General features: G+C 34.8%; 1 protein-coding gene across 6 annotated transcripts in view; it reads right to left on the bottom strand.

Annotated features, from left to right (window-relative positions):
* The window catches only part of ADAM2 (ADAM metallopeptidase domain 2), a 142,319-nt gene that overhangs the window by 6,139 nt on the left and 110,263 nt on the right, over nt 1-25,917 (bottom strand). For 4 of the 6 annotated variants that reach the window (XM_047719778.1, XM_047719779.1, XM_047719776.1 and 1 more), the window contains 3 exons: nt 25,240-25,423; nt 3,050-3,127; nt 2,645-2,780 (listed from right to left, as the gene is read on the bottom strand). In XM_047719778.1, the coding sequence (XP_047575734.1) occupies nt 2,645-2,780; nt 3,050-3,127; nt 25,240-25,423 (398 nt within the window). The remainder of the gene's footprint in view (nt 1-2,644; nt 2,781-3,049; nt 3,128-25,239; nt 25,424-25,917) is intronic. The other 2 variants (XR_007125417.1, XR_007125416.1) reach the window with 1 other exon arrangement.

The following is a 25,917-nucleotide window of genomic DNA, read 5'->3' as shown; positions in this document are numbered from 1 at the left end:
GGTAGTTACATTTAAAAATTATAAACCCACAGATCAAAGAATTTTTAATTCTGGTGTCTTGGTTATATCCTTTGATTTATAATTCCTTTTTCAAAAGGAATAGCCATTTTTTAACAACTGAATGGCTTTATCAGCCTTGTTTCTTGCCCATACCTAATTGATACTCAAATAGCTTATATACTATTTTGATCACTTTTTGAGTTGATATAAATCCTTTAAAATGTGTGGGTTTCTTGTATGTCAAATAAAAAATATACCCCATTAACCAAAGGCCATGTCCACAAATCCTTTTGAGATAAGCCTTTTTCTGCATAGAACCTTGGTGAGACTGCTATGGGATAACTGATTTAAGATTCTTCATAGTCTTATTCTTTGACAGTTTTTAGAAGCATTCTACTACATCACTTGGAAGACCCTTTGCATAGATTAAGATGTATAAAATGCATTACTACCTTCCTGAGGTTTAAAAAAAAGTGGGGGGGAGACGTCTTATAGGGACACCTGGGTCTCTCAGTCAGTCAAATATCTGCCTTCAGCTCAGTTTATGATCCCAGGGTACTGGGATTTAGTCCCATATCAGGCTCCTTGCTCAGCAGGAAGCCTGCTTCTCTCTCTGTCTGCTGCTCCCCCTGATTGTGTTTTCTTTCTCTCTCTCTGACAAATAAATAAAAATTTTTAAAAATATATAAATATTAATAAATAGAAAAAATAAATAATTTTTAAAAGGGTCTTACAGTCACGTGCTTGATTTAATTTTTGAGGTCAAATTTTATTTTTCAATATCTCAAATTTAGTTTTTAGCCATTTCTTACAATAAGAATGTTTTGTTGGAAGAGAGTCCAGGGATAAGAATGTTCCATTTTCAAACTAAATCCAAATGAAACCAAAAAACCCCCAAATCCTGTGTTTGTGTTTGATCTACATTGTACTTGAAAATTGAAGTATTTTTCATCAATTATTACTGTCTTCTAATGTTTTATCATAAGTTACTTAAATCACATTCTGGAAATCTTTACAATCTCCCTGGAAATCTTGCTGACCAGAACCAGTGAATTCTACTTTCCACATTACCACAGGCAGCAGTGATGACAATTTACCACTTCATAATAAATGTCTCTACTTCTCCAACATCTAATAACATGTTTTTAAGCTGTCTTTGGATTGCTCACCAACAGTCTTCTCAAGACAATTTCAACAATATACTAAAAGTCTTCAACAGTTTCCTAGAGGTCTTTCTACCTTCTGTGCAACATTCAGTTCCAAAGCTAATGCCTTAATGTCTTAGATTCTTTTTATATAAATAAAAAAAATCTGATTATCAAATTGTTTTCTATTACACACACACACACACACACACACATGCACACGCACACGCACACACAAAGATGTTTTCATATATATAAAATACACAGAGAGAAAGATGTAAGACATGCAGGAAACTTCTTAGTAATGTAGTAATTTATATTTTTAAGATTTTATTTATTTATTTGTCAGAGAGAGAGCACAAGCAAGGGGAGTGGCAAGCAGAGGGAGAAGGAGGCAGAGGGAGAAGAGGGCTCCCACTGAGCAAGGAAACCCATGGGGTACTCAATCATGACCTGAGTCAAAGGCAGACACTTAACAAACTGAAACACCCAGGCATCCCCAAATATAGTACTTTAAAATGATCATTTACTTTTGTTCATTTTGTTCATTTTGTGTGTCATGAATTTGGGGGATTTGCATTTTGTATCTTAGTGTAATCCAATTTCAAATTGGGAAGATGATTTTCAACAGATGAGTGTTCCAATAATGAGAGTTACAAGAATTGGTATTCTAAAAGACCCAGTCAGAATCTCACTTCTGTACTTTTTGTGGATCAATAACATCACTAAGGTCAAACTGAAATGATATGTGTGTGCTCAAAATATGTTTTAATTATCCTAAATTTAAGTTTTCATATATAGTCTGGCCCTAAGCATTGTTGGATATGCTGGGTTACTCTAAAACCCAATTCTCTTTGGACCTAAAAAAAAAAAATGTAGGAAACTACTTCAGACTTTAGTTATATTTGGCCAATAAGAATAACTGGATAACATTTGGAAAGTCAGAATAATGAAATATTCATGATATTTATCCCCCTGCCTCCACAGCATCTCCCATAGTGGCTGCATGTACTCTATACCTCTACCTCATGCTGGACAGTACCTCTCCTTATGATTTAGATCCTAGTATGTATCCTTGACCATAGTTACATGTCATGAAGGTGCCTCAGATTCTGGTTCTAGTAATACCACCTCTTCCCGTTTTTCTTCTAGACCTAAGAAGTAGTAGTGGATTCCTGTGTTGCCTCAAGATTCTCTGACGGGCTTTCAACTCTGCCATTATGTGTTAGCTAATGCCTTATATTGAATTCCTTCTGTGTGAAGGACTAAAGTCATTTCTATTTTACTGGCTGGGCCTTTACTGATATATCTTATTTATAATGTATGTTACATATGTTATATTACTCTCTACAGTAAAACTTAAGTTAGCTAATATGTCTTATTATTTGATGTCCATACATAATTTAAATATAGTTTGGCAGACAAATAAATAAAATATTATTTTATTAAATTTAATAAAATAGTTTTAGTTATATTTTCAGTTTGCTATTAATACTTACCAGAAGAGAGACCACCAAGTACATGTTGAAAATTGCCACTGTCAATACTCCCACCAATCCATTTTTCAGAAGTAGTTTGGCAATTAGGAGGTAAATATTTGGGGTTACAATGACAGTTCTTTTTATTATTGCATATCTGAAACCAGGAGAAATATCACCTTATGAGATAGGTTGCTATAATTATTTGTGTTCCAGTAGAATTTTAAAAATAATACTTAGGTAAAATAAGGCCAATCTTGTTATGTGGTTTATGAGTATATAAATGTGTGTGTGTGTGTGTGTGTGTGTGTGTGTGTGTGTGTACCCGCGCACGCGCACACGCATGTGCGTACGTGCTATTATGTGTTTACATTCTAGTATTATTCTAAATGATTTATATTCTCACATCATATTACTGGTACTTACTCCTTGTTCATTGCATTTTTGTGGAGTACAGTCATAATTCAAGTATGCAGCATCTACACATTCTTTATTCCTACAAACCTAAGATGAAAATAACCCAAAATAGATTAACATATGAAATAATATCTGTATTTGTCATTTCACTAAAATAATTCTATATTATTCTGACATAAGAGACATCCATTTAGCAATAAGTGTTAATACACTAAGTGATTATTTTATAGTGCTACTATGTTTCCAGCACTAGATGAGACTCTGATTATCTGATAGTAAAGAAAACAAAAGTATCTTCCCTTCTTAAACTGGGATAAAATGTATGGACATGAAATAAATAAAAGTGAAGATAAATATGTCACAAATACTGTAATAAAAATGCTTTAATGGCTATCGGACACATGAAAAAATGTTCATCATCACTAGCCATCAGGGAGATTCAAATTAAAACCACATTGAGATATCACCGTACACCAGTTAGAATGGCCAAAATTAGCAAGACAGGAAACATGTGTTGGAGGGGATCTGGAGAAAGGGGAACCCTCTTACACTGTTGGTGGGAATGTAACTTGGTGAAGCCACTTTGGAGAACAGTGTGGAGATTCCTCAAGAAATTAAAAATAGAACTTCCCTATGACCCTGCAATTGCACTACTGGGTATTTACCCCAAAGATACAGATGGAGTGAAAAGAAGGGCCATCTGTACCCCCAATGTTTATAGCAGCAATGGCCACAGTCGCCAAACTGTGGAAAGAACCAAGATGCCCTTCAACGAACGAATGGATAAGGAAGATGGGGTCCATATACACTATGGAGTATTATGCCTCCATCAGAAAGGATGAATACCCAACTTTTGTAGCAACATGGACGGGACTGGAAGAGATTATGCTGAGTGAAATAAGTCAAGCAGAGAGAGTCAATTATCATATGGTTTCACTTATTTGTGGAGCATAACAAATAGCATGGAGGACATGGGGAGTTAGGAGAAGGGAGTTGGATGAAATTGGAAGGGGAGGTGAACAATGAGAGACTATGGACTCTGAAAAACAATCTGAAAGGTTTGAAGAGGTGGGGGGGTGGGAGGTTGGGGGTAGTGGGTATTAGAGAAGGCACGGATTGCATGGAGCACTGGGTGTGGTACAAAAACAATGAATACTGTTATGCTGAAAATAAATTAAAAAACTGATTAAAATTTTTTAAAAAATGCTTTAATGAAAAAATAAAGAAAATAAAAAAAAATAAATGTGAGATATATATGTGAGAAAATATAAATATATGTGAGAACAGTTTTAACCTCCTCATCAAGTCTGGATGTTGAACATGACTTAATCAAGAATAGAAATGTGGGGTACCTGACTAGCACAGTTTGTTAAGGGTCTGACTCTTGGTTTCAGCTCAGGTCTGTTCTCAGAGTTATGAGATCAAGTCCTGCATCAGTCTTCACACTCAGCATGGAGTCTGCTTAAGTTTCTCTCTGTCTTTCTCTCTGCCCCTCCCCACTAAATAAATAAACAAATAATATCTTTTTTAAAAAAGAATAGGAGTGAAAGACAAAGTACTTATAGGAAAAGAAATAATATTTAAAATTACACTGAAATATAGTGTAGAAATTTGAGAAATATTAACAACAGTGTAGCTGCTACACAAAGACTAGCCATTCAATCATTAATTCACTATATAATTGAGTCTTAAAAATGCCTGCCCTGAAAACACACCAGTAAGCAAAAAAATATCGTATTTATATTGCAACAAAAGATATAAAATACACAAAAAGGTCAAATGTGATGTGATAAAAATTGTTATGACAGAACGGAGACCCTACATTCTTAAGCAGAGAGTCAGCCTATAACTTATAGACAATTGGTTGTATTTAGAGATTTTATTGGAAGATGGAAAGCTGATAAAGTAGGTTTTGGAAACGAGGATGGAAAGGACAAGAGGAAATGTAGAGACAGATTAAGATACCATTATAGTGGTATAGTAGTCCAGGAAAACGATAATCATAGAGTGAAACTGAGTGGATGTGGTGAAAGGAAAATCTGTGGTTGTATTTGAGATATAGTTTAGAATTTAATACACTGAATTATAATTATGGATTTTATGTGAAGGATGAGAAGAAAGACAGCTCAATGACACCAAGATTTCTGGTTTATCTAACACTCTTGGTGGTGGTACAAGCAAATGAGGTAGGGAAAGCTAAGCAGAAAGCTTGAAAGTATAGCAATTATTTTTTGAAATTTCTTTCCACTTCTTTCAACTATGCTTCATATTTAAAAAAAAAATACTAAAAATTTATTGCCTTCATGGAAAGGCTCTGAGTGACATGGTAAACCATAGAACATGTAGTTGGTTATATTGTTTTTGTAAAAGTGTTTTCTAAGTGGGACGCCTGGGTGGCTCAGTTGGTTAAGCAGCTGCCTTCAGCTCAGGTCATGATCCCAGCATCCTGGGATCGAGTCCCACATTGGGCTCCTTGCTTGGCAGGGAGCCTGCTTCTCCCTCTGCCTCTGCCTGCCACTCTGTCTGCCTGTGCTCACTCTCGCTTCTCTCTCTATGACAAATAAATAAATAAAATCTTTAAAAAAAATGTTTTCTAAGTAATATTGTCAATATTTCTTTGGTATGCTTTCCTCTTGAAAATATATGATCATCCTATAAAATTTTTTAAGGTTTTATTTATTCGCTTATTTTATAGATGGGGGAAAGGGCAGAGGGAGAAAGATAGGGACCTCCATGCTCAGTGCAGAGCCCAATGTGGGGTTCAATCTCATGATACTGAGATCATGTCCTGAGCCAAAACCAAGAGTCAGATGCTTAACTGACTGAGCCACCCAGGCACTGCCATAATATACTAATTGTTAAAGCCAGAGAATGAATCTGCTCAAATAGATTTTGCTAAACATTACTAAATATGGAAATATATATCATTAAAGGTGTTTGACGATTTTGGCAACCCATACCTCTGTTTAAGACTTGGAAATATACCAATGATAAATACATGGCCGGGATATTCTGAAGGGTTGTGGTAATAGTATAAAAGTTCTGTTCTGAATACAGACTAGTGTTGCTATAGTTAAAAATACATGTGTTCTGTTAAAATGATGCCTTAACATCTAACTAGCACTTGGACAAAGAAGTTAAAGATATAATTAGTAGAGCTGTTGTCCAGAAGAAGGTACACTTAATTCTCAGAACCATTAAATAAATTCTATGAGCCGTGAGAAAAAAGTTGATTAGAAATTGTTGGTATTATGAGTATTCTGTTTCTGCAATGGAGTTTTTTTCATTTGTTTGAACATGTTTAACTTCAGTTGTACCATGCAGAAAGGCTAGGGAAAGACATTTTCCAAAGTGGGGAGCTAGCTACAAAACCACAGAAGTTATTTATCTCCATATAATAATAATATAAAGAAAACAATGGCTCTTCACCAAAGTCTATTGAAACAGATTTTTAAAAATTTGGCCGGAGATAAAAAATGATGCAGCTTCTTATACCTCTCACTATGGTAGAATAAGATTCTGTAGAAGTCTTCATGTATAGAGAACTTAAAATAAGGCATTTTCTGGTATACATGCTCTTTAAAAAATTATGTACACATGTTCTTTAAAAAAATATGGCTGTACCAGAGACAAAGTAAAAATTATTTTTAGGTTCACAAAATATGAGACAATGTGATTCCATGAAACTAACCAAAATTGAAGCCAGTATTCCTCCACTGGTCATCAGTGACCAATCACGTAGGCTTTATTATTTTTTTTAATCACATAGGCTTTAAATGATCATGTTTACCCTACACCAGTGACAAAATGACAAGATTTTACCAAATATTGAAAAAATAATCTGGGGAGTGGCATCAATAAAATGCACTGAGAAGTCCCAAGTTCTTATTCTCCCTTGGAGATATTTTTTAGAAGAAAAAAAGCTGGCTAAGATAACCAATGGAAACTCTAGAAAAACAATGGTCTACAGCAACCAAGAAAATGTCCAATCAACAAATAAACATATTCAAAATGGTAGAAAAATGTGTGGTATTTTTTTTATCACATTTGCCCCACTCCTTCCCCAGCATGACACAGTCTTGGTCTGGAGGAGGAAACTGCTGAGTTCACAATAATTTCCTTTGAACTGAAGGGATCAGAGGAAACCTTACTTTCAATATTATTATTTGCCTGGGAGCTGCCTGAAAGACTGGTCTCTGTTCCACCTAACTTAAATCTCAGATAGGGAGAAACAATGAACACTGCTCAGGAAAGCTGCAAGGGGGCTAAGACTTTCAGACAGACACCTGGAGCAAAACATTATGGGTAAAGACATATAATAGACCATCTAAAGCCCCAAGGAGAGGCTGGCATGAGACTATTTGGAAAAATAGACATTTGAAAGCATCTATGTATATGAGAATTTGAAAAAGCCACAGGGAGGCTTGGGAAAAATGCATAATCACAAAAGTTCTGAGAAGAGCACAAACTTTCTCCTCAGAGTGATCCCAGGCTCAGAGCACACCCAACTGCCCCAGCACAGAGCCAGTCTGTAAACACTAGAAGTGTCCGTTTTTTCAAATGTCCAATTTCAACAAATATCAAAAGGTAGAAAAAGAAACAGGAAAACATGCCCCAATCAAATGAAGAAAATGAAGTGATAGAAAGTTATCTTTAAATAACCACATTAAAGGGGTCCTTGGGTGGCTGAGTTGGTTAAGCATCTGACTCTTGATTTAGGTTCAGATCATAATTTCATGGTTCTGAGATCAAGCTCTGCATCATGCACTGCATAAAGCTCTGGGCTCCAAGCTCAGAGTGGAGCTTGCTTAAAATTCTCTCTCTCCCTCTCCCTCTGCCCCTCCCCACCACTTGTGCTCTCTGTCTCTAAAAAAATTAAAATAAAATAATCAAACTAAATATGCTGCAATGCTAAATAAAAATTTGGATTAAGAATGAAAGAAGGTCAGTCAGAAAAATTGTATATGAACAAAATGAGAATATCAACAGAGATAGCAATTATAAATAGCAACCCAATAATTATGATGCTGAAACATATAACAACTAAATTTAAAAATTCACTATACAGGTCAACAACAAATTTTGGTTGACAGAAGAATCAGTGATTTGAAGAGAGGGTATTTTAAATTTTGGAGTATTAGCTACAGAAAGGAAAAAAGGACAAGGAAAAAATGAACAAAGCCAAAAGGACTTATGAAATACCACCAGGCAAATCAAAATAAATATTATGGGAGTCCCTGAAGTATATGAGAAAAAAAAGGGGCAGGGAGATTATTTGAAGAAATGATGGCTTAAATTCCCCATGTTTGAAGAATAACATGGATCTACAAGTTTTAGGAAACCACTGAATTCCAATAAGACAAATGAATACAGATTCACACCAAAACACATTACAATAAAACTCAAATGACAGTGAAAAAAGAGAATCTTAAAAACAGCAAGTGAAAATGAATCACCATGTACAAGGAATCCTTAACAAGATTACAGCAGATTCTTCAGTAAAAACCTTCTGCTGATAGGTTGGAATTGCTAAATGGAAAAAAAAAAAGCCCTAATAACTGAGAATTCTATATCCAACAAAACTGTCCTGAATTTGATAGGGAAACTAATACATTCTCAGATTAAAAAGAAACAAATTTTTAAAATTTGAGGTATTTAATACCATTAAGACCTTGTCAAAAAAAATACTAAAGAGAATACTTCAGGGTAAATAAAAGTTTGCTGGTCTGTAACTAGAATTTATATAGAGAAATAAAGATCTATGGTAAAAAATAAATGATGAAATTATAAAAATTGGTATTATTGTAATTTTCATTTATAACTCAATTTTGAAAACTTCTGTGAGATTCAAAATATAAATGCATAAAATTAAATAATAATAAATTTATATTAATGGATACACAGGATACAAAATATAATTTTTGATACAAGTGTGGAAGGCAAGGCTGTATAAGAGTGGAGGTTTGTGTGTACTTGAAGTTAATTTGGTATCAATTCAAATTAGATTGTTATAACTTTAGGATGTTGTATGTAATCCCATGGTAGCAACAAAGAAAATATCTATAGAATATGCACAAAAAAATAAGAGAATCAAAATGTGTCACTACAAAACATGAACTAAACAAACTGAAAGTGGTATAGGGTATATGAGGTAGAAAAAAGCTATAAGAAATTAAAAAAAAAAAAAACAAATAATAAAATGACAAACTAAGTCCTTCTATATCACTAATTACATTAATGTTAATGTAATTTCCCAATCAAATACCATAGATTGGCAGAGTGGATAACATTGCAAATATGTTGAAACTAAAAGGATGAAAAAATATATTCCATGTAAATAGTAACAAAAGGGAATGGAAATAGCTGTTAAAATAAATCTTAAACTACCATTACAAGAAACATAAAAGTATATTCTAGATTAAGTGATCCACTCACCAGAAAACTTACAGATTATAAACTGTATGTACCAAACATCAAAACTCCAAAATATATGACAAAGACAGATTTACTGTGAGAAATAGGTCTACAATAATAGCCTTCATACCCCACCTTTGAAAAGAATAAGGCAGAAGATCAATAAGAAAATAAAGGATTTAAACAACAACACTATACCAATTGGACACAATAAGACGCATAGAATGCTCCTTGAAACAGCAAAATACACATCTGTCTCAACTGCACATAGACATTGTATATATTAGCCCACATTTTAGTCATAAAAAAGTCTTAATAAATTTAGAAGTTTGAAATAATACAAAGTTTTTTTTTCTGATTAAAGTGAAACTACAAATTAAAAACAGAAGGAACACTGGAAAAATGACAAATATGTGGAAACTATCACATTTTAAATTAAAAAAATTGGTTAACAAAAAGACAAGGGAAATTAAAAAATATTCCCAAACAAATGAAAACAAAAACACAATACAGCAGATTTATGAGATGTAGGAAAATGGTGCTAACAGTCATTTTTAACTATAAATCAACATCTAAAATGAAACATTTTAAATCAACAACTTAAACTTGCACCATCAATAAATAAATTAATTAATAAACCCAAAGGTAGCAGAAGAAAATAGTAAAGATTAGAACAGAAACCAAAGAAAGAATAGAAAAAAAAGAGAATAAAAAATTGAAGACCAACAAGATTGAAAAAAAAATTTACTTAGAATGATTAAAATAAAGAAAGAATATTCAAATAATTAAATTACAAATGAAACTGGGAACACAGCTATCAATTTTACAGAAATAACAAGCTGTATAAGATGAAAAACTGAAACTGAGAGCTAACATTTAGAAAATCTAATAAAATGAACAAATTTTTAGGAACACCCCATCTACCAACACTGAATCACAAAAAAGTAAAATGTCTGACTAAATCTAGAAATCATAAAGAGATTAAATCAGTAATCACAATCCTTGAAACAAAGAAAATTCCTAGACCAGATACTTTCACTGGTGAATTTTACCAAATATTTACAGAAGAGGTAAGTCAATCTTTCTCAAACTCTTCCAGTAAATATAACAAGGTGCCCCACACCAAGATGCATTCTCTGAGGCCAGAATTACCCTAAAACATGAACTAAGGACCCCATAATAATGGAAAGTTATAAACAAATATTAATTATGAATATTAATATATGTCCTCAACAAAACACAAGTAAACAGAATTCAACAGATATTTTTTAAAATTGTATATCATGACTACGTGGGAATAATTCATGAAATATGAAAATGATTCAACATATAAAAATCAATGTATTACATTGATTACACCACATTAAAGGAATAATAGGGGAAAAAACACACAACCATCTCCACTGAAACAGAAAATTTGACAAAATTGAATACCTTTTCATTATTAATAAAATATATAACAAATTAGGAATAGAAGAAAACTCCTTCAATATAGTAAGGACTACTTGTAAAAAATACACAGCTATACTTCCAGGGAAAATGGCAGAGTAGGAGAATTCTAAGTCTACCACATCCCATGGATACAACTAGATAACACCCACATCTGTGTAAATAACCCCCAAAATGGCCCAAAGACTAGCAGAACAGATTTTTCACATCTAAATGTAGAGAAGAGACCATCTTAGAGAGGATATGATGGACAGAGATTAGATCCAGAGAAATAGACCTATGAGACTGACCACAGAAGGGACAGACATTTCAGGTGTGGAGAGAGGAGAGATACAGACTCACATCAGAAAGCTCAGGCAAGGGGAACTCACACGGGAAAGAGAAATCCCCACAATATTTGGCTTTGAAAAACAGGGAATAATTTCACAAGGGTTTATAATCAGTGGGGCTTAACACTTGGAAGTTTAAATATCACTGGAGTTGGCTCTGGGAGAACCAGGAAGGTGAGAGGAAATTTGAGTCCCTGCCCTTAAAGAGATAGCACAACAAACAGCCTTATGAAGATGGCGCATAGAAAGCAGTTTTTAAAATACCTGAGGTATACAAGAGGGAGATTTATTTACTAATCTCAGAGCATGAGCTGGAGGGGGATCTTTTAGAGATTTCTCCAGGAACAATGGAACTGTCAGGCACCATTTCCTGCCTCTGCTCCACAGCCTATACAAACAGACACCTGTGGGAAACAGTGCAGCATCAACACTAGTTTGCTAGTTTGCTAATGGGTCACCCTGCCCTTTCATTCTCCTGCAGACATGCTCTTTCCAGCCAGGCCTTTTCTCATGTTTCATTCCATAACAGCCCCACACAAAGCTTGCTCACACCATCCCCTAAAGTCCCCCTCAAGCTTGCCCCCTCCAGTATGCCCTTGACCAGTGCCTATTCAAAGTAGTACCACAAACCTGTCAGTATGCAAGTTATCCCAACAGGGGCCAGTGCCTCACCTAAGTGACTCCTACTCCTTCCTCCTCTGGGGAGAGAGGAAGATAACCATATATACCGGTCCCATTGCAGCCCCAGCAGTGTGCTGGGGATAGTCATCTGGTCTGTCATCTGACTGCCCACAAAACTACTCAGGGAAGAACACAGGGAAACGTGTCCTGCAGTTTGGTGTTAACACATCTCTAAGAAGCTCCTGATTTGACCCAACTCACTGGATTTGCCCCCTAACTGCACAGGGACCAAGCCCTGCCTGTAACAGGCAAAAAGAACTAAGGCAGGTGACTGCACTGAAGGCAAAAGCAGCTCAGCTATAATAGGAGGGTGTATACAATGAACATAGGAGATACCCTTGATACACCAGTTTCTGATAAACGGGGATATTGTACCTGCAGGGCACTATAGGACCTCTTCTTCATAAGACCTCTGCTTCCTAAAGCAGGACACATAACTTCCTTTCCTAACATAGAAACAGACACAAAGAGGTGGACAAAATGCAGAGGCAGAAGAATATGTCCCGAATGAAAGGAAAGGACAAAATCACAGCAAGACACCTAAATGAAATTGAGAGAAGTAATATGTTTGAAAGAGATTTTAAGTTAATGGTCATAAAGATACTTATTATTAGACTTGAAAAGAGTGCAGGACATCAGTGAGACCCTTGACAAAGAGACAGAAAACATAAAAAAGAACCAATCAGAGATGAAGAACTCAATAACTGAAATTAAAAATGGGCTAAAGAGGGCACCTGGGTGGCTCAGTTGGTTAAGTGTCTGCCTTCAGCTCAGGTCATGCTCCCAAAGTCCTGGTATCAAGTCCCACATCCAGCTCACTGCTCAGTGGGAAGCCTGTTTCTCTCTCTCCCTCTGCCTCTCCCCCCCTCTCAACTCTTCTGCTCTCTTTCTCTCTCCCTTCTCAAATAAATAAATAAGTAATTTTTAAAAATACATTAGATGGGATAAATAATAGACTATAGGAAGAAGAATGTATCAGCAACTTCAAGAAAAGAGTAATGTAAGTGATCAAGTGAATAAGAGAAAAAATAATAATAACAAATTAAAATGGACTTAGGGAACACAGCAACACCTAAAAGTGAAATCACATTTGCATTATGGGATCCCAGAAAGAGATAACTTGGCAGAAAATGTATTTGAAGAAATAATGGTAGAAAGCTTCTTGAATCTAGGGAAGAAAACAAAAATCCATACTCAAGAGGTACAAGAAGTCCCCAACAAAATCAATCTGAGAAGGTCTACACCAAGAGATATGGTGATTAAAATGAGGGGAAAAAAAGTAATGAAGAGAATTTTAAAAGAAACAAGAGAAAAGAATACAGTTATATATAAGAGAAACTCCATAAAGCTATCAGTTGATTATTCGGCAGAAACTTTGCAGGCCAGAAGAGAGTGGCATGATATATTCAAAATACTGAAAGAAAAAAAAAAAAAAGCTGTGACCACACTCTATCTAGCAAGCCTCTCATTCAGAATAGAAAGAGATAAAGAGTTTCCCAGATAAACAAAAGTTAAAGGAATTCATGGCCATTAAACCAGTTCTATAAGAAATGTTAAAGGGGACTCTTTGAGTGGATAGGAAAAACCACAAGTAGGAATAAGAAAAGTTGGAAGCACAAAAGCAGTGAAAATAAGTATATCTATAAAAATGAGTCAAAGTAGGAGGGCACATGATGTAATGAGCATTGGGTATTATATAAGATTAATGAATTACCTCTATCTCTGAAACTAATAATGCATTATGTATTAATTAATTGAATTTAAATTTAAAAATAAAATTTTTAAAATGAGTCAAGGGATTCACAAAATAAAAGGATGTAAAGGATGGTACTACATACCTAAAATTTAAAAAGAGTTAAATAATGGGTTCAATCTTAAGCAATCATCAACTTAATATGGACTGGTATATACAGGTTATGCTATATATAAACATGATAACCATGAATCAAAAACCAGTAATAAAGGTGTATAAAATAAAATATATCACTAAAGAAAGCCAACAAATCGTGAAAGAAGAGACCAAAAAGAAAGGAACAGAGAATGACAAAAACAACCATTAAACAAGTAACAAAATGGTAGTAAGTACATAACTATGAATAATTATTTTGAATGTAAATGGACTAAATGTTCTAATCAAAAGATACAGGGGTGAGTGGCTCAGTAAGTTGAGTATCCAACTCAATTTTGCCTCAGGTCATGGTCTTGGGTTTGGGATAGGGCCCCATGTCAGGCTCTTTTCTGTGCAAGGAGTCTGCTTGAGCATTCTCTTCCTCTCCTCCTCCCTCATTAACACTCTGTCTTGCTCTCTCAAGTAAACAAATAATTTTTTTAAAATATAGAGTGAAAGGATGGAAAAGAAAGCATGACCTTTCTATATGCTACCTATAAGAGACTAATTTCAGACCAAAAACACATGAGATTGAAAGTGAAAAGACAGAAAAGCAATAATTATGACAATGGAAGTGAAAAGAAACAACAATAACAATACTTACATAAGAGAAAATAAAATTTTAAAACAAAGGGTGTAATAAGACACAAAGAAGGACTCAATATAATCATAAAGGGAATAATCCAACAAGAACATATAACAATTCTAAGTATGTATGCTACCAACATGGAAGAATTCAAATTCATAAATCAGCTAAAAACAAACACAAAGGAAATAATCAAGAGTAATATACTAATAGTAGGAGACTATAACACTTCACTTAAATCAATGGATAGATCATCCAAACAGAAAAATCAAAAAATAAACAGTGGCTTTCAATGGCACATTGGACCAGATGGATCTAACAAATATATTCAGAACATTCCATCCTGAAACAGCAGACACACATTCTTTTCAAGTGCAATTAGAACATTGTCCAGCATATATTATGTATTAGAACAAAGAAAATCTCAGCAAATTCAAAAAGATTGAAGTCATGTCATTCGTCTTTCATCTCTCTGACTATAATGTTAGGAAACCAGAAATCAACCACAAGAAAAATCTGGAAAGGACACAAATAAATGGAGATTAAATAACATGCTACTTAACAATGAATGGGTCAACTAAGAAACCAAAAAGGAAATTAAAAAACACATAGAGACAAATGAAAACACAATGGTCCAAAAACTTTGGGATGCAGGACAAGCTCCTCTAAGAGGAAAGTCTGTAACAACACAGGCCTACTTCAAGAAGCAAGAAAAATATCAAATGAACAACCTAACCTTACACCTAAGAGAACTAAAGAAAGAAAGATAAAAAGAAAAAAAAAAAAAAACTCCAAACCAGTAGAAAGAAGAAAACAAAGATTAGAGCAGCAGAAGAAAAAACAAAATTAAATGGGAACTAAAAGAACAATAGAACAGATCAGTGAAACCAGGAGCTGATTCTTTGGAAATATCAACAAAATTGATAAAATTTTATCCAGACTCAGAAAAAAAAAAATGAGGACTCAAATAAAGGAAATCAGAAATTAAAGAAGAGAAATAAAAACTGACATCATGGAAAGACAACTATTTATGAGAATAGTGTGAAAAATTATTGCCAAAAAATTGGATGACATAAAAGAAATAGATAAATTCCCAGAAACATATAATTTCCCAAAACTGAATCAGGAAAAAACAGAAAATTTGAACAGATGGATAACCAATGAAATTGAATCAGTAATTTAAAAAAAAAAAAAGCAAAAAAAAAAAAAAAAACCCTTCCAACAAACAAAAGTTCAGGACCAGGGACACCTGGGTTACTCCTTTGGGTAAGTGCCTGCCTTTGGCTCAGGTCATGATCTTAGGGTCCTGGGATTGAGTCCTACTTTGGGCTCCCTGCTCAGCAGAGAGTCTGCTTCTTCCTTTCCATCTGCCCCTATCCCACTTGTTTTGTTTTTTTTTTTCTCTCTCTCTCTCAAATAAATAAATAAAACTTTTTAAAAATGTTCAGGACTGGGGCGCCTGGGTGGCTCAGTGGGTTAAAGCCTCTGCCTTCAGCTCAGGTCATGATCCCAGGGTCCTGGGATTGAGCCCTGCATCCGGCTCTCTGCTCAGTGGGGAGCCTGCTTCCCCGCTCTCTCTCTCTGCCTGCCTCTCTGCCTACTTGTGATCTCTGTCTGTCAAATAAATAAAATCTTAAAAAAAAATGTTCAGGACTAGATGACTTCACAGAGGAAGTCATCTACCAAACATTTAAAGAAAAGTTAATACTTATTCTCCTCAAACTATTCCAAAAAAAAAAAAAAAAGCATAGAAGAGGAAGGAAAAGTTTCAAATTCATTCTGTGAGGTCAGCATTACCCTGATAACCAAACCAGATAAAGACACTACAAAAGAGAGAGAGAGAAGAAAGAACGAGACTAGAGGTCAATATCTCTGATGAACATAGCTGCAAAAATCTTCAATAAACAAACAAACAAAAAAATTCCTCAACAAAATGTTAGTAAACTGAATCTGACAATATATTTTAAAAGAGCATTCACCACAATCAAGTGGGATTTATTCCCAGGAAGCAAGAATTGCTCAATATTCACAACTCAGTCAATGTGAAAATGTAATGTAAGTCAATGTAAAAGAAAGTATAAAAATCGTATGATCATTTCAATAGATGTAGAAAAGCATTTGACATAGTACAAAATCCATTCATAATAAAAAACCCAGCAAAGTAGGTTTAGAGAAACATGCCTCAACATAACAAAGTCTATATATGAAAAACACTCAGCAAATATCATCCTCAACAGGGAAAAACTAGCAGCTTTTCCCCCAAGACTTAAGCAAAAAAAAAAATATCCAATCTCAGTACTTTTATTCAACATAGTACCGGAAGTCCTAGCCACAGAAATCAGACAACAAAAAGAAATAAAATTAGTTAGGAAGAGGTAAAACTTTTATTATCTTCAGATGACATAATACTATATATAGAAAGCTATAAAGAATTCACCAAAAAACTATCAGAACTGATAAATGAATTCAGTAAGGTCACAGGATACAAAATTAATATACAGAAATCCATTGCATTCCTACACACAAATAATGAAGTGACAGGAAGGGAAATTAAGAAAATAATACATTTACAATTACATCAGAAATAATAGAATACCTTGGAATAAACTTAACCAAGAAGATTAAAGATTTGTATTCTGAAAACTATAAAACATTGATGAAAGAAATTGAAGATTACACAAATAGAAAGATATTATAGTTCATGAACTGGAAAAACAAATATAGTTAAAATGTCCATACTATCTGAAGCAGTCTACAGATTAATGCAATCCCTATCAAAATACCAACAGAATGTGGGTTGCCTGTGTGACTCAGCTGGCTAAGCAACCAACTCTTGATTTTGGCTCAGGTTATGATCTCTGGTCATGAGATTGAGCCCCGAGATCAGGCTCTGCACTGAGTGTGGAGCCTGCTTAAGAGTTCTCTTTCCTTCTTCCTTTATTCCTCCCTGCTCATTCTCTCTCTCTCTCTCTAAAGAAAAATACCAACAGCATTTTTCACAGAACTAGAATAATACTAAAATTTGTATGGAACCATAAAAGACCCCAAATATCCAAAGAAATCTTGAAAAGCAAAACTATAACCTCTGGAGATTTTGATTCCTTAGGTCTGAGATGGTGCCTGGGAATTTGTTTTTGTGAGTGGAGCTTCAGGTGATTCTTAAGGATCAAGCAAGTTTGGGAAATATTGGTGTGGTAGTTAACAGCAGGGCTTTGGAAGCAGATGGACCTTGGTTCTAGTCACATTTCATTTAATTGCCAGCTGTATGTTTTGGAGCACATAAATAGCCTCCTTAAGTTTTAGCTTCCTCTAATATCAGTATTTACCTCTTAGAATTGTTGAGAGAGTTAAAGGAAATATCTTATATATACAGTGGGGCCCATAATAAATATGCAACAAACACTATCTATTATAATTATGTTCTATTTAACAATAATTAGAATATTTTTGAGCATATATGGCTAATGATGAAGACTTATTCTTTGCCTTCTAGGTGGAGAAGAGATTTTATACTAAAGGCAGTAAGTTATATCAAGGGGCACTGGCTGGCTCTGTGGGTAAATCATGTGACTCTTGACCTTGGGGGTCCTGAGTTCAAGCCCACATTGGGTATAGAGTTTAAAAAAGCTATATCATCAAGTAAGTTAAGAGCCTTTTTTTTTTAAGAAAAGAAATCACATAAGTGGAATATGCTAGAATTGAGTTATAGGGTGAGTGAGTGGGATGGAGTCGTGTACTTTAATCATCTTAAAAGGGTACTTCAAATTGACCTGGCAATAGTGTGAATGCAAGAATTAATTCTGGGGAAAAATTAGAAGTTTGCTTCAATAGTACTGGTGATTTAATAGTAATTCAGGTTTAATAAAAATGGGAATCCATATCTCAAAACAAAATGTAGATGCTTAAAATACATCTGAGAGGTATCTGGTATCTCAGTTGGTTAAGTATCTGCCTTCTGCTCAGGTCACGATCCTAGGATCCTGGGATTGAGTCCTGCATTGGGCTCCCTTCTCAGAGGGAGTCTGCTTCTCTCTCTACTTCTCCATCCTGCTCCTGGTCTTCCTCTCTCTCTCTCTCATGCACTCAAATAAATAAATAAAATCTTTTAAAGAAATACATCTGAAAGATGCTCTGTTTAACTCCTACAGTCTAGGTAAATAAAGAAAAAAATGCTCATATTAAATATTCTCTGTACAGTCCATTAAAAAGAAGTAAAACAAGAATAAAACTGGAGCTCTCACAATCCCAGATTTCAAAATATATCACAAAGCTGTAGTGATCAAAAGAAAATGGTACTGGCACAAAAATAGACACAGAGATCTATGGAACACAGAGCCCAGAAATAAACCCATGATTATATGGTCAATTAATCTTCAACAAAGGATGCAAGAATATGCAATGGGAAAAAAAGTATATTCAACAACTGCTGTTAGAACTGAACAGCTGCATGCAAAAAGAAAAAAAAATGGCATCCATAAAAGATTAGTACAGAAATATACAAAGAACTTATATAATTCAATACCACAAAAACAAATAATCTTATTAGAGAATTTGCAGAAGACATGAACATTTATTCAAAGAAGACATCCAGGTGGTCAAGAGGCACACAAAAAGATTTTCAACATCACGCATCATCAGAGAAATGCAAATCAAAACCACAATGAGATATCACCTCATATGTGTCAGAATGGCTAAAATCAAAAACACAAAAAACAGGGGCACCTGAGTGACTCAGTGGGTTAAGCCTCTGCCTTTGGCTCAGGTCATGATCTCAGGGTCATGGGCTCGAGCACCACATCAGGCTTTCTGCTCAGCAGGTAGACTGCTTCCCCCTCTCTCTCTACCTGCCTCCCTGCCTACTTGTGATCTCTCTCTCTGTCAAATAATAAATAAAATCTTTTTTAAAAACTCAAGAAACAAGTATCTATGAGGATGTGGAGAAAAAGGAATGTTGTGCACTGGTGGCGGGAATGCAAACTAACAGAGCCACCATGGAAAACAGTATGGAGTTTCCTCAAAAAATTAAAACTAGAACTACCATATTATCCAGCAATTGCACTACTGGATATTTACTCAAAGAATACAAAAGCACTAATTTGAAAAGATGTATGTCCCCTATGTTTATTGTAGCATTATTTATAATAGCCAAATATTGGAAAGAGCCCAAATGTCCATCAATGAATGAATGGATAATGAATATGTGGTATATTTATATACTAGAATATTAGTCATGGGGGCGCCTGGGTGGCTCAGTGGGTTAAAGCCTCTGCCTTCGGCTCAGGTCATGATCCCAGGGTCCTGGGATCGAGCCCCGCATCCGGCTCTCTGCTCACCAGGGAGCCTGCTTCCCTTCCTCTCTCTCTGCCTGCCTCTCTGCCTATTTGTGATCTCTGTCAAATAAATAAATAAAATCTTAAAAAAAAAGAATATTAGTCATAAAAAGAACAAAATCATGCCATTTGCAAAAACATGGATTAGAGAGTATAATGCTGAGTATATAAGTCAGTCAGAGAAAGACAATACCATATGGTTTCACCATAAGTGGAATTTAAGAAACAACAACAAAAAAAGAGGCAAACCGAAAAAATAGACTCAACTATAGAGAACAGACTGATGGTTACCAGAGGTGGATGGATGAAATTGGTGAATCACACACACACACACACACACACACACACACACACAGTGAGAGACAGAGAGAGAGAGAGAGAGAGAGAGCTAACATAACACTCAATGATGAGTTAAAATTTTTTCTTTAAGATCTGGAACAAAACAAAGATGACTGTTTTCATGACTTCTGTTCAACTTGGGACTGGAAATTCTATCTAGAACAATAAAAAGAAATAAAAATATCCCAGTTGTGAAGAAAAGAGCATAATCATCTTTTTCCAAATAACATTATCATATTTGTAGAAAACCATAAATACTACACACAGAGAGACACACAATATTAGAATGAATAAAGAAATACAGCAAAGTTGCAGGATACAAAATCAAGACATAAAAATTGGATGCATTTCTACACACAAAGGGTAAACTTTCTGAAAAGGGGATGAAATTATCAGTTCCATTTATAATATCAACAAGAATAAAATACTTAGGAATAAACTTAATCAAGGATATAGAAGACTTATACACTGAAAACTACAAAACTCTGATGAAAATTATTAAAGAAGACACAAATGGAAATGTATTCCATATTCAATGATTGGAAGACTTGTATGGTTAGGGTGTCAATACTACTTACTTAAAGTGAAATGCAGATTCAATGCAATCCTTATAAAATCCCTTGGGTTTTTGTTTATCTGTTTTGCAGAAATAGGAAAACTCATTCTAAAAATTATTATAGCATCAAAGGATCACAAATAGCTAAAAAGATCATTCAAATTTAATAAAAAGTTGTGTAATCAATAAAATGTAGGACTGACAAAGACAGCCATATTGACCAATGGAAAGGAATAAAGAGTCCAGACATAAAGTCTTGGATATATGGTCAAATGACTTTCAGTAAGGCTGCCACAGAAATTCAATGGGGCAAAAAAAAAGTCTATTTAATAAGTGATGCTGGAAAAACTAGATATCCACATAAAAAATAAATGAACAAGGACCTTTACCCTACACCATAAATAAAACTAACTATAAATGTATTCTAGGCCCAAACATAAGTACTAAAACTATAAAACTCCTCAAAAAATACTGGAGAAAATTTCATGATATTGGGTTTAGCAATGATATCCTGAATATGGCACAAAAAGCACAGGCAAAAAGAAAAAAAATAGATAAATTGTATTTCATCTAAATAAAAAACTTTTGTGCATCAAAGGACACTATCAACTGTTAAAAGAGTCCCATGGATTGGGAGAAAATATTTTCAAATCATATATTTGATTAAGATTAATATTTAGAATATAAAAAGAGCTACTAAAACTCTCAAAATTCAATTTTTTTTAAATGAGGAAAGATTGGGAATAAACATTTCTCTCAGAAGATATGCAAATATCCAATATACATATAGAGAGATGCTCAATATCACTAACCATTAAAGAATAAAAATGATAACAAAGTACTACTTCATACTTATTAAAATGGCTATTATAAAAAAATGAAAAGAACAAATGTTGGTGAGGATGTAAAGTCATTGCAATCCTTGTGCATTGGTGGCAGAAATGTAAAGTAGTGGAAAATGGTTTGGGAGTTCTTCAAAAATTAAACAAAATTGTCATATGATCCAGAAATTCCTTTAGGTCTATATCAAAACAAAACAATATAAACAAAACAATCAAAGTCTGAACAGAGATTTGTACACCAATAGAGGTAGAAATCTTATTTACAACAGTCAAAAATGAAACAAACCAAATATCCATTTCCATATAAGAGGATAAGCAATATATGCTCTAAACATGCAATGGAATATTATTCAGACTTAAAAAGGAATGAAATTTTGATAAAGCAACAAAATGGATGATTTTGAAAACATTATGTCAGGTGAAATAAATCAGACTCAAAAGGATAAATACTGTATGATTCTACTTGGATTAGGTACCTAGAATATGCAAATTTATAAAGACAGAAAGTAGAATAGTGATTATCAGGGCTGTGGGAGGGCTCATTGGAGAGTTATAGTTTAATGTTTACAGAGTTTCAGTTTATAATGATGAAAATTTTCTGGAGATGGATAGTAATGGTGGTTGCACAGCAATGTGAATGGACTTGTGCTTCTGAACTGCACACTTGAAAATGATTAAGGGGGTAAATTTTATGCTATGCATGTTTTACCACAAAAAGTAGTATGTATTTTATATTTGGTGTTTTAAAAACTAAGATAGGAAATACAGTCACTAAACTCATATTGTGAGAACAGTATATACTGGTATTTATAGCAAACAAGGGCATCCTAATAGACAATATACTGTTTGTTAATATATGGGGAATATACAGTCTAAACAAATTGAATTATTTTCCATGGTTGAAAGGGTGGTGGGAAAGCAGAATATTTATGTAATACACACTATAATGTGATTAAGTGTAAATAAAATGCAAGATAAGTCAAATTAATCTAGACAGAAATGTTTTGAAAAAAAATGAAATTCATTTATTATAATAAAAAAGCAATTTGGGGAGGAGGGGCAAGATGGTGGAAAAGTAGGAGACCTTATTTCAACTGGTCACCTAAAGTGAGCTGAATATCTACCAGAACACTGAACACCCATGAAATCAGCCTGATGTAAGATTATACACTTCTGGATCTCTATGGGGACAAAAGACCTCAGTGGAGAGGTAAATTGGAGTGGGAACACTCGGACTGATATTGGAGGATAAACAGAAGGGGGAGGGAGCCACCAGAAGTGACCCATTGGAAAGTAATACACCAATACAAAAGTGCCCTGTGATTGGGGACCAGAATTAACTTTCATTAATTAGCCAGAGTCTGGCTAAAAGCACTCAAAAAGAACAAAAGATCTTAAGGGGCAACTGGTGGAATCGGGTGGTCACAGGCAGGGACCTAAGACCACGTTCCCAGGATGGTCACTGCCAGTGACCACCCATGCCAGAGAGAACCACCCATGCAGAACCTCAAGTCCGTGGTCCCTGAGCCAGGGGTTTCCCGCTGCTTGCACCACTGCTCAGGCTGGGCGGACTCCTGCCCCCACCTTAGAGAGCATGGTGTGGGCGCCAGCCTGCGGTCTCTAGGATTACAGCCTTGCATGACCAGCCGCAGGGTCTGAACACTCCCAGCCTGTGCCAGAAAGAACCCTGAATGATCTCTGGTTGGGATCCCACTGTGACAACCTTCTGTGACCTGCATGACCACTGGGCTGGGAGTATCTGGCGTGGCCTGGACTCCAGACAACAGTCCCCGCAAAAGCAGGCACCAGAAGCAGGCTCCCCAGACCCATTGGATGGTGGCTGGGGGTGTGCACCACCTGTGGGAGTTTGCATTGTTCAGAGGAGTTTGCAGAGGGGGAGTCTGTGTGTTCTGGATCACCAAGTGAGGAACAGTCTGAGACTTCTCTTCGAGGTGGAGATCTGGGTACAGACAAATTCTTTCTTTGCTCTGACCCTCTGAAAAGCCACAAAAAGCCACCAAAAAACAAAAAACCCCACAGAACAAAAGCCTGAAAAATCAGTTTCCACAGAGCCCAGTCCCTTGAAAACTTGCAGGATGACTCAATCCAAGCAAGATTGACGGGAGAACAACACAGCAGGCCCCTCCCACAGAAGACAAGCCAAAAGAATGAGAGGACAGCCACCACAGGGTCCCCATAAAACTATAAAACCCCAACATCATGGAAAAACAATATATTAAGCTCCCAGTATTGTATATTTCATAGATAGAACTTTTTTTTAATTCATTCTCACAATTCTTATTCTCTTAATTTTTTTAGCCTACTTGCAATTACAATTAGAGGTTTAATACAACATATTCCATAATAAATCCAATATAAATCTTACTTTGGGAGCTCATTTTGACTGGGTTTTCTCTCTTTGCTTTTTCTCTTTCTCTCTTTTTTTCACTTTTCTTTCTTTTTGGTGGTGACTTCTAATTGCTCTGAAAATTTCCAGGGTGCACCTTGCCTGGATTGTGCTTGATATATTCAGCTATACATCCCCTTGACCACCTCTCACCAAAATGACTAGAAGAAGGAATATCCAACAGAGGAAAAATTCAGAGACTGTGCCCTCTGCCACAGAACTACTGGATATGGACATAAACAATATGTCAGAAAGGGAATTCAAGGTAACAGTTATCCAGGCAATGGCTAGATTGGGAAAAAACATTAGTGACAACAAAGAATCTCTAAGGGTAGAAGCGAGGGCTGACGTGGAAGAAGTTAAAAATGCTATCAATGAGATCCAATCTAATCTAAATACTCTAACAGCTAGGGTAAACGAGGCAGAAGATAGAATTAGTGATCTAGAAGACCAATGGATAGATAAGAAGGATCAGGAGGAGGCCTGGAACAAACAGCTTAGAAGCCACAAAAACAGAATTAGGGAAATAAATGATGCCATGAAATGTTCCAGTGTCAAAATTATTGGGATCCCTGAGGGGGTGGAGAAAGAAAGAAGACTAGAAGATATAGTTGAACAAATTCTGGATAAAAATTTCCCCAGTCTGGGGAATGGAACAAGTGTTTGTGTCCTAGAGGCAAAAGGAAACCCCCAAGATCAATGACTCTAGAAAGACCTCCAGACACTTGATTGTGAAATTCATGAATAATTTTAGACAAGAAGTCCTAAGGGCAGCCAGGGGGAAGAGATTCCTTACATACAGAGGAAGGTCCATCAGAATAACGTCAGACCTGTCCATAGAAACCTGGCAAGCCAGAAAGGTCTGGCAAGACATATTCAGGGCAACAAATGAGAAGAACATGCAGCCAAAAATACTTTATCCAGCAAGGTTGACATTCAAAATGGATATAGACATAAAGATCTTCCAAGACTGGCTAAGTTTAAAAGAGTTTGTGACCACCACTTCGGCACTACCAGAAATATTAAGGGGGAGCTCTATAAAAGAAGACAGAACCCAAGAGTAACATAGAACATAGAACAGAAATTTATAGAGACCATCAAGACAATCAAGGATTTCACAGGCAATATATTCAACAAATATACATAATTTCCATGAAAAATATATGAAATAGCCAATAAAATATTTATAGAAAAATAATCTGTGTGTGAATGAAGACTTAAATTTTTTTCTTATTTTTAAAGTTTCTTTTTTTATTTTTGAAATCAAATGTGCAATTAAATTATGAGAAAAATTTTAAACATATATTTGAAAATAGAGTTTAAAATGTTAGGAATAAAATAAATATTAGGAATTTATTTGGTAACAAAGGCCACATACCTTATTAGCACCACAAACAGTTCCTTCTTTTACCCACATCCTTTCACCATCACTAACACCTTCTGGAAAATCCAAAGCAACACAGAGGTGTCCACTTATATTGGCATAAATAGCAGTGGCATTTGGAATTTTTATTATTTCTTCATTTTTATGTTGACATATTAATTTTCCACACAGCAGATCCCTAAAATTTATGAATAATTGAAATCATTAGACTTTAACAAAAAGATATTATGATATCATTTATAAAGCAAAAAGATTTAGGTAAAGCATTTAAGGCATGCAAAAAGATGCATGCAATTAATTATAAAATAACAGAAAAAGTATAAAGACCTTGCCTGCATTGTTAAAAATAACAATATTTTAATAATTTTTAACTACTTCACAGTTAGCCTGATCACTTTCTTGGTAACAATTCCATCACTTTTTTTTTTTCAATTTTTAAAGATAAGCGATTCCAAACTTACTCCATTTTTAAAAATTGGTAAAGTTAATCTAATTACCAGCTCATTGAATTTTCTTTTCCCTGTTCAAACATAACACCTACTCTCAGAATTATGGGTTCCAAATAGACAAGACATTGAGATCCACATTCAAAAAGCATTATATAATAAATATTAAAATAAAACCATGAAAGATATATCATAAAAATAATGCTATAAAACACAGAAAAAGTGA

Source organism: Lutra lutra, chromosome 2, assembly GCF_902655055.1.
Source record: "Lutra lutra chromosome 2, mLutLut1.2, whole genome shotgun sequence".
In the NCBI taxonomy this organism is placed as follows: domain Eukaryota; kingdom Metazoa; phylum Chordata; class Mammalia; order Carnivora; family Mustelidae; genus Lutra; species Lutra lutra.
Note: the sequence above shows the minus strand (reverse complement) of the source record. Positions and strands in the feature narration are given on the sequence as shown.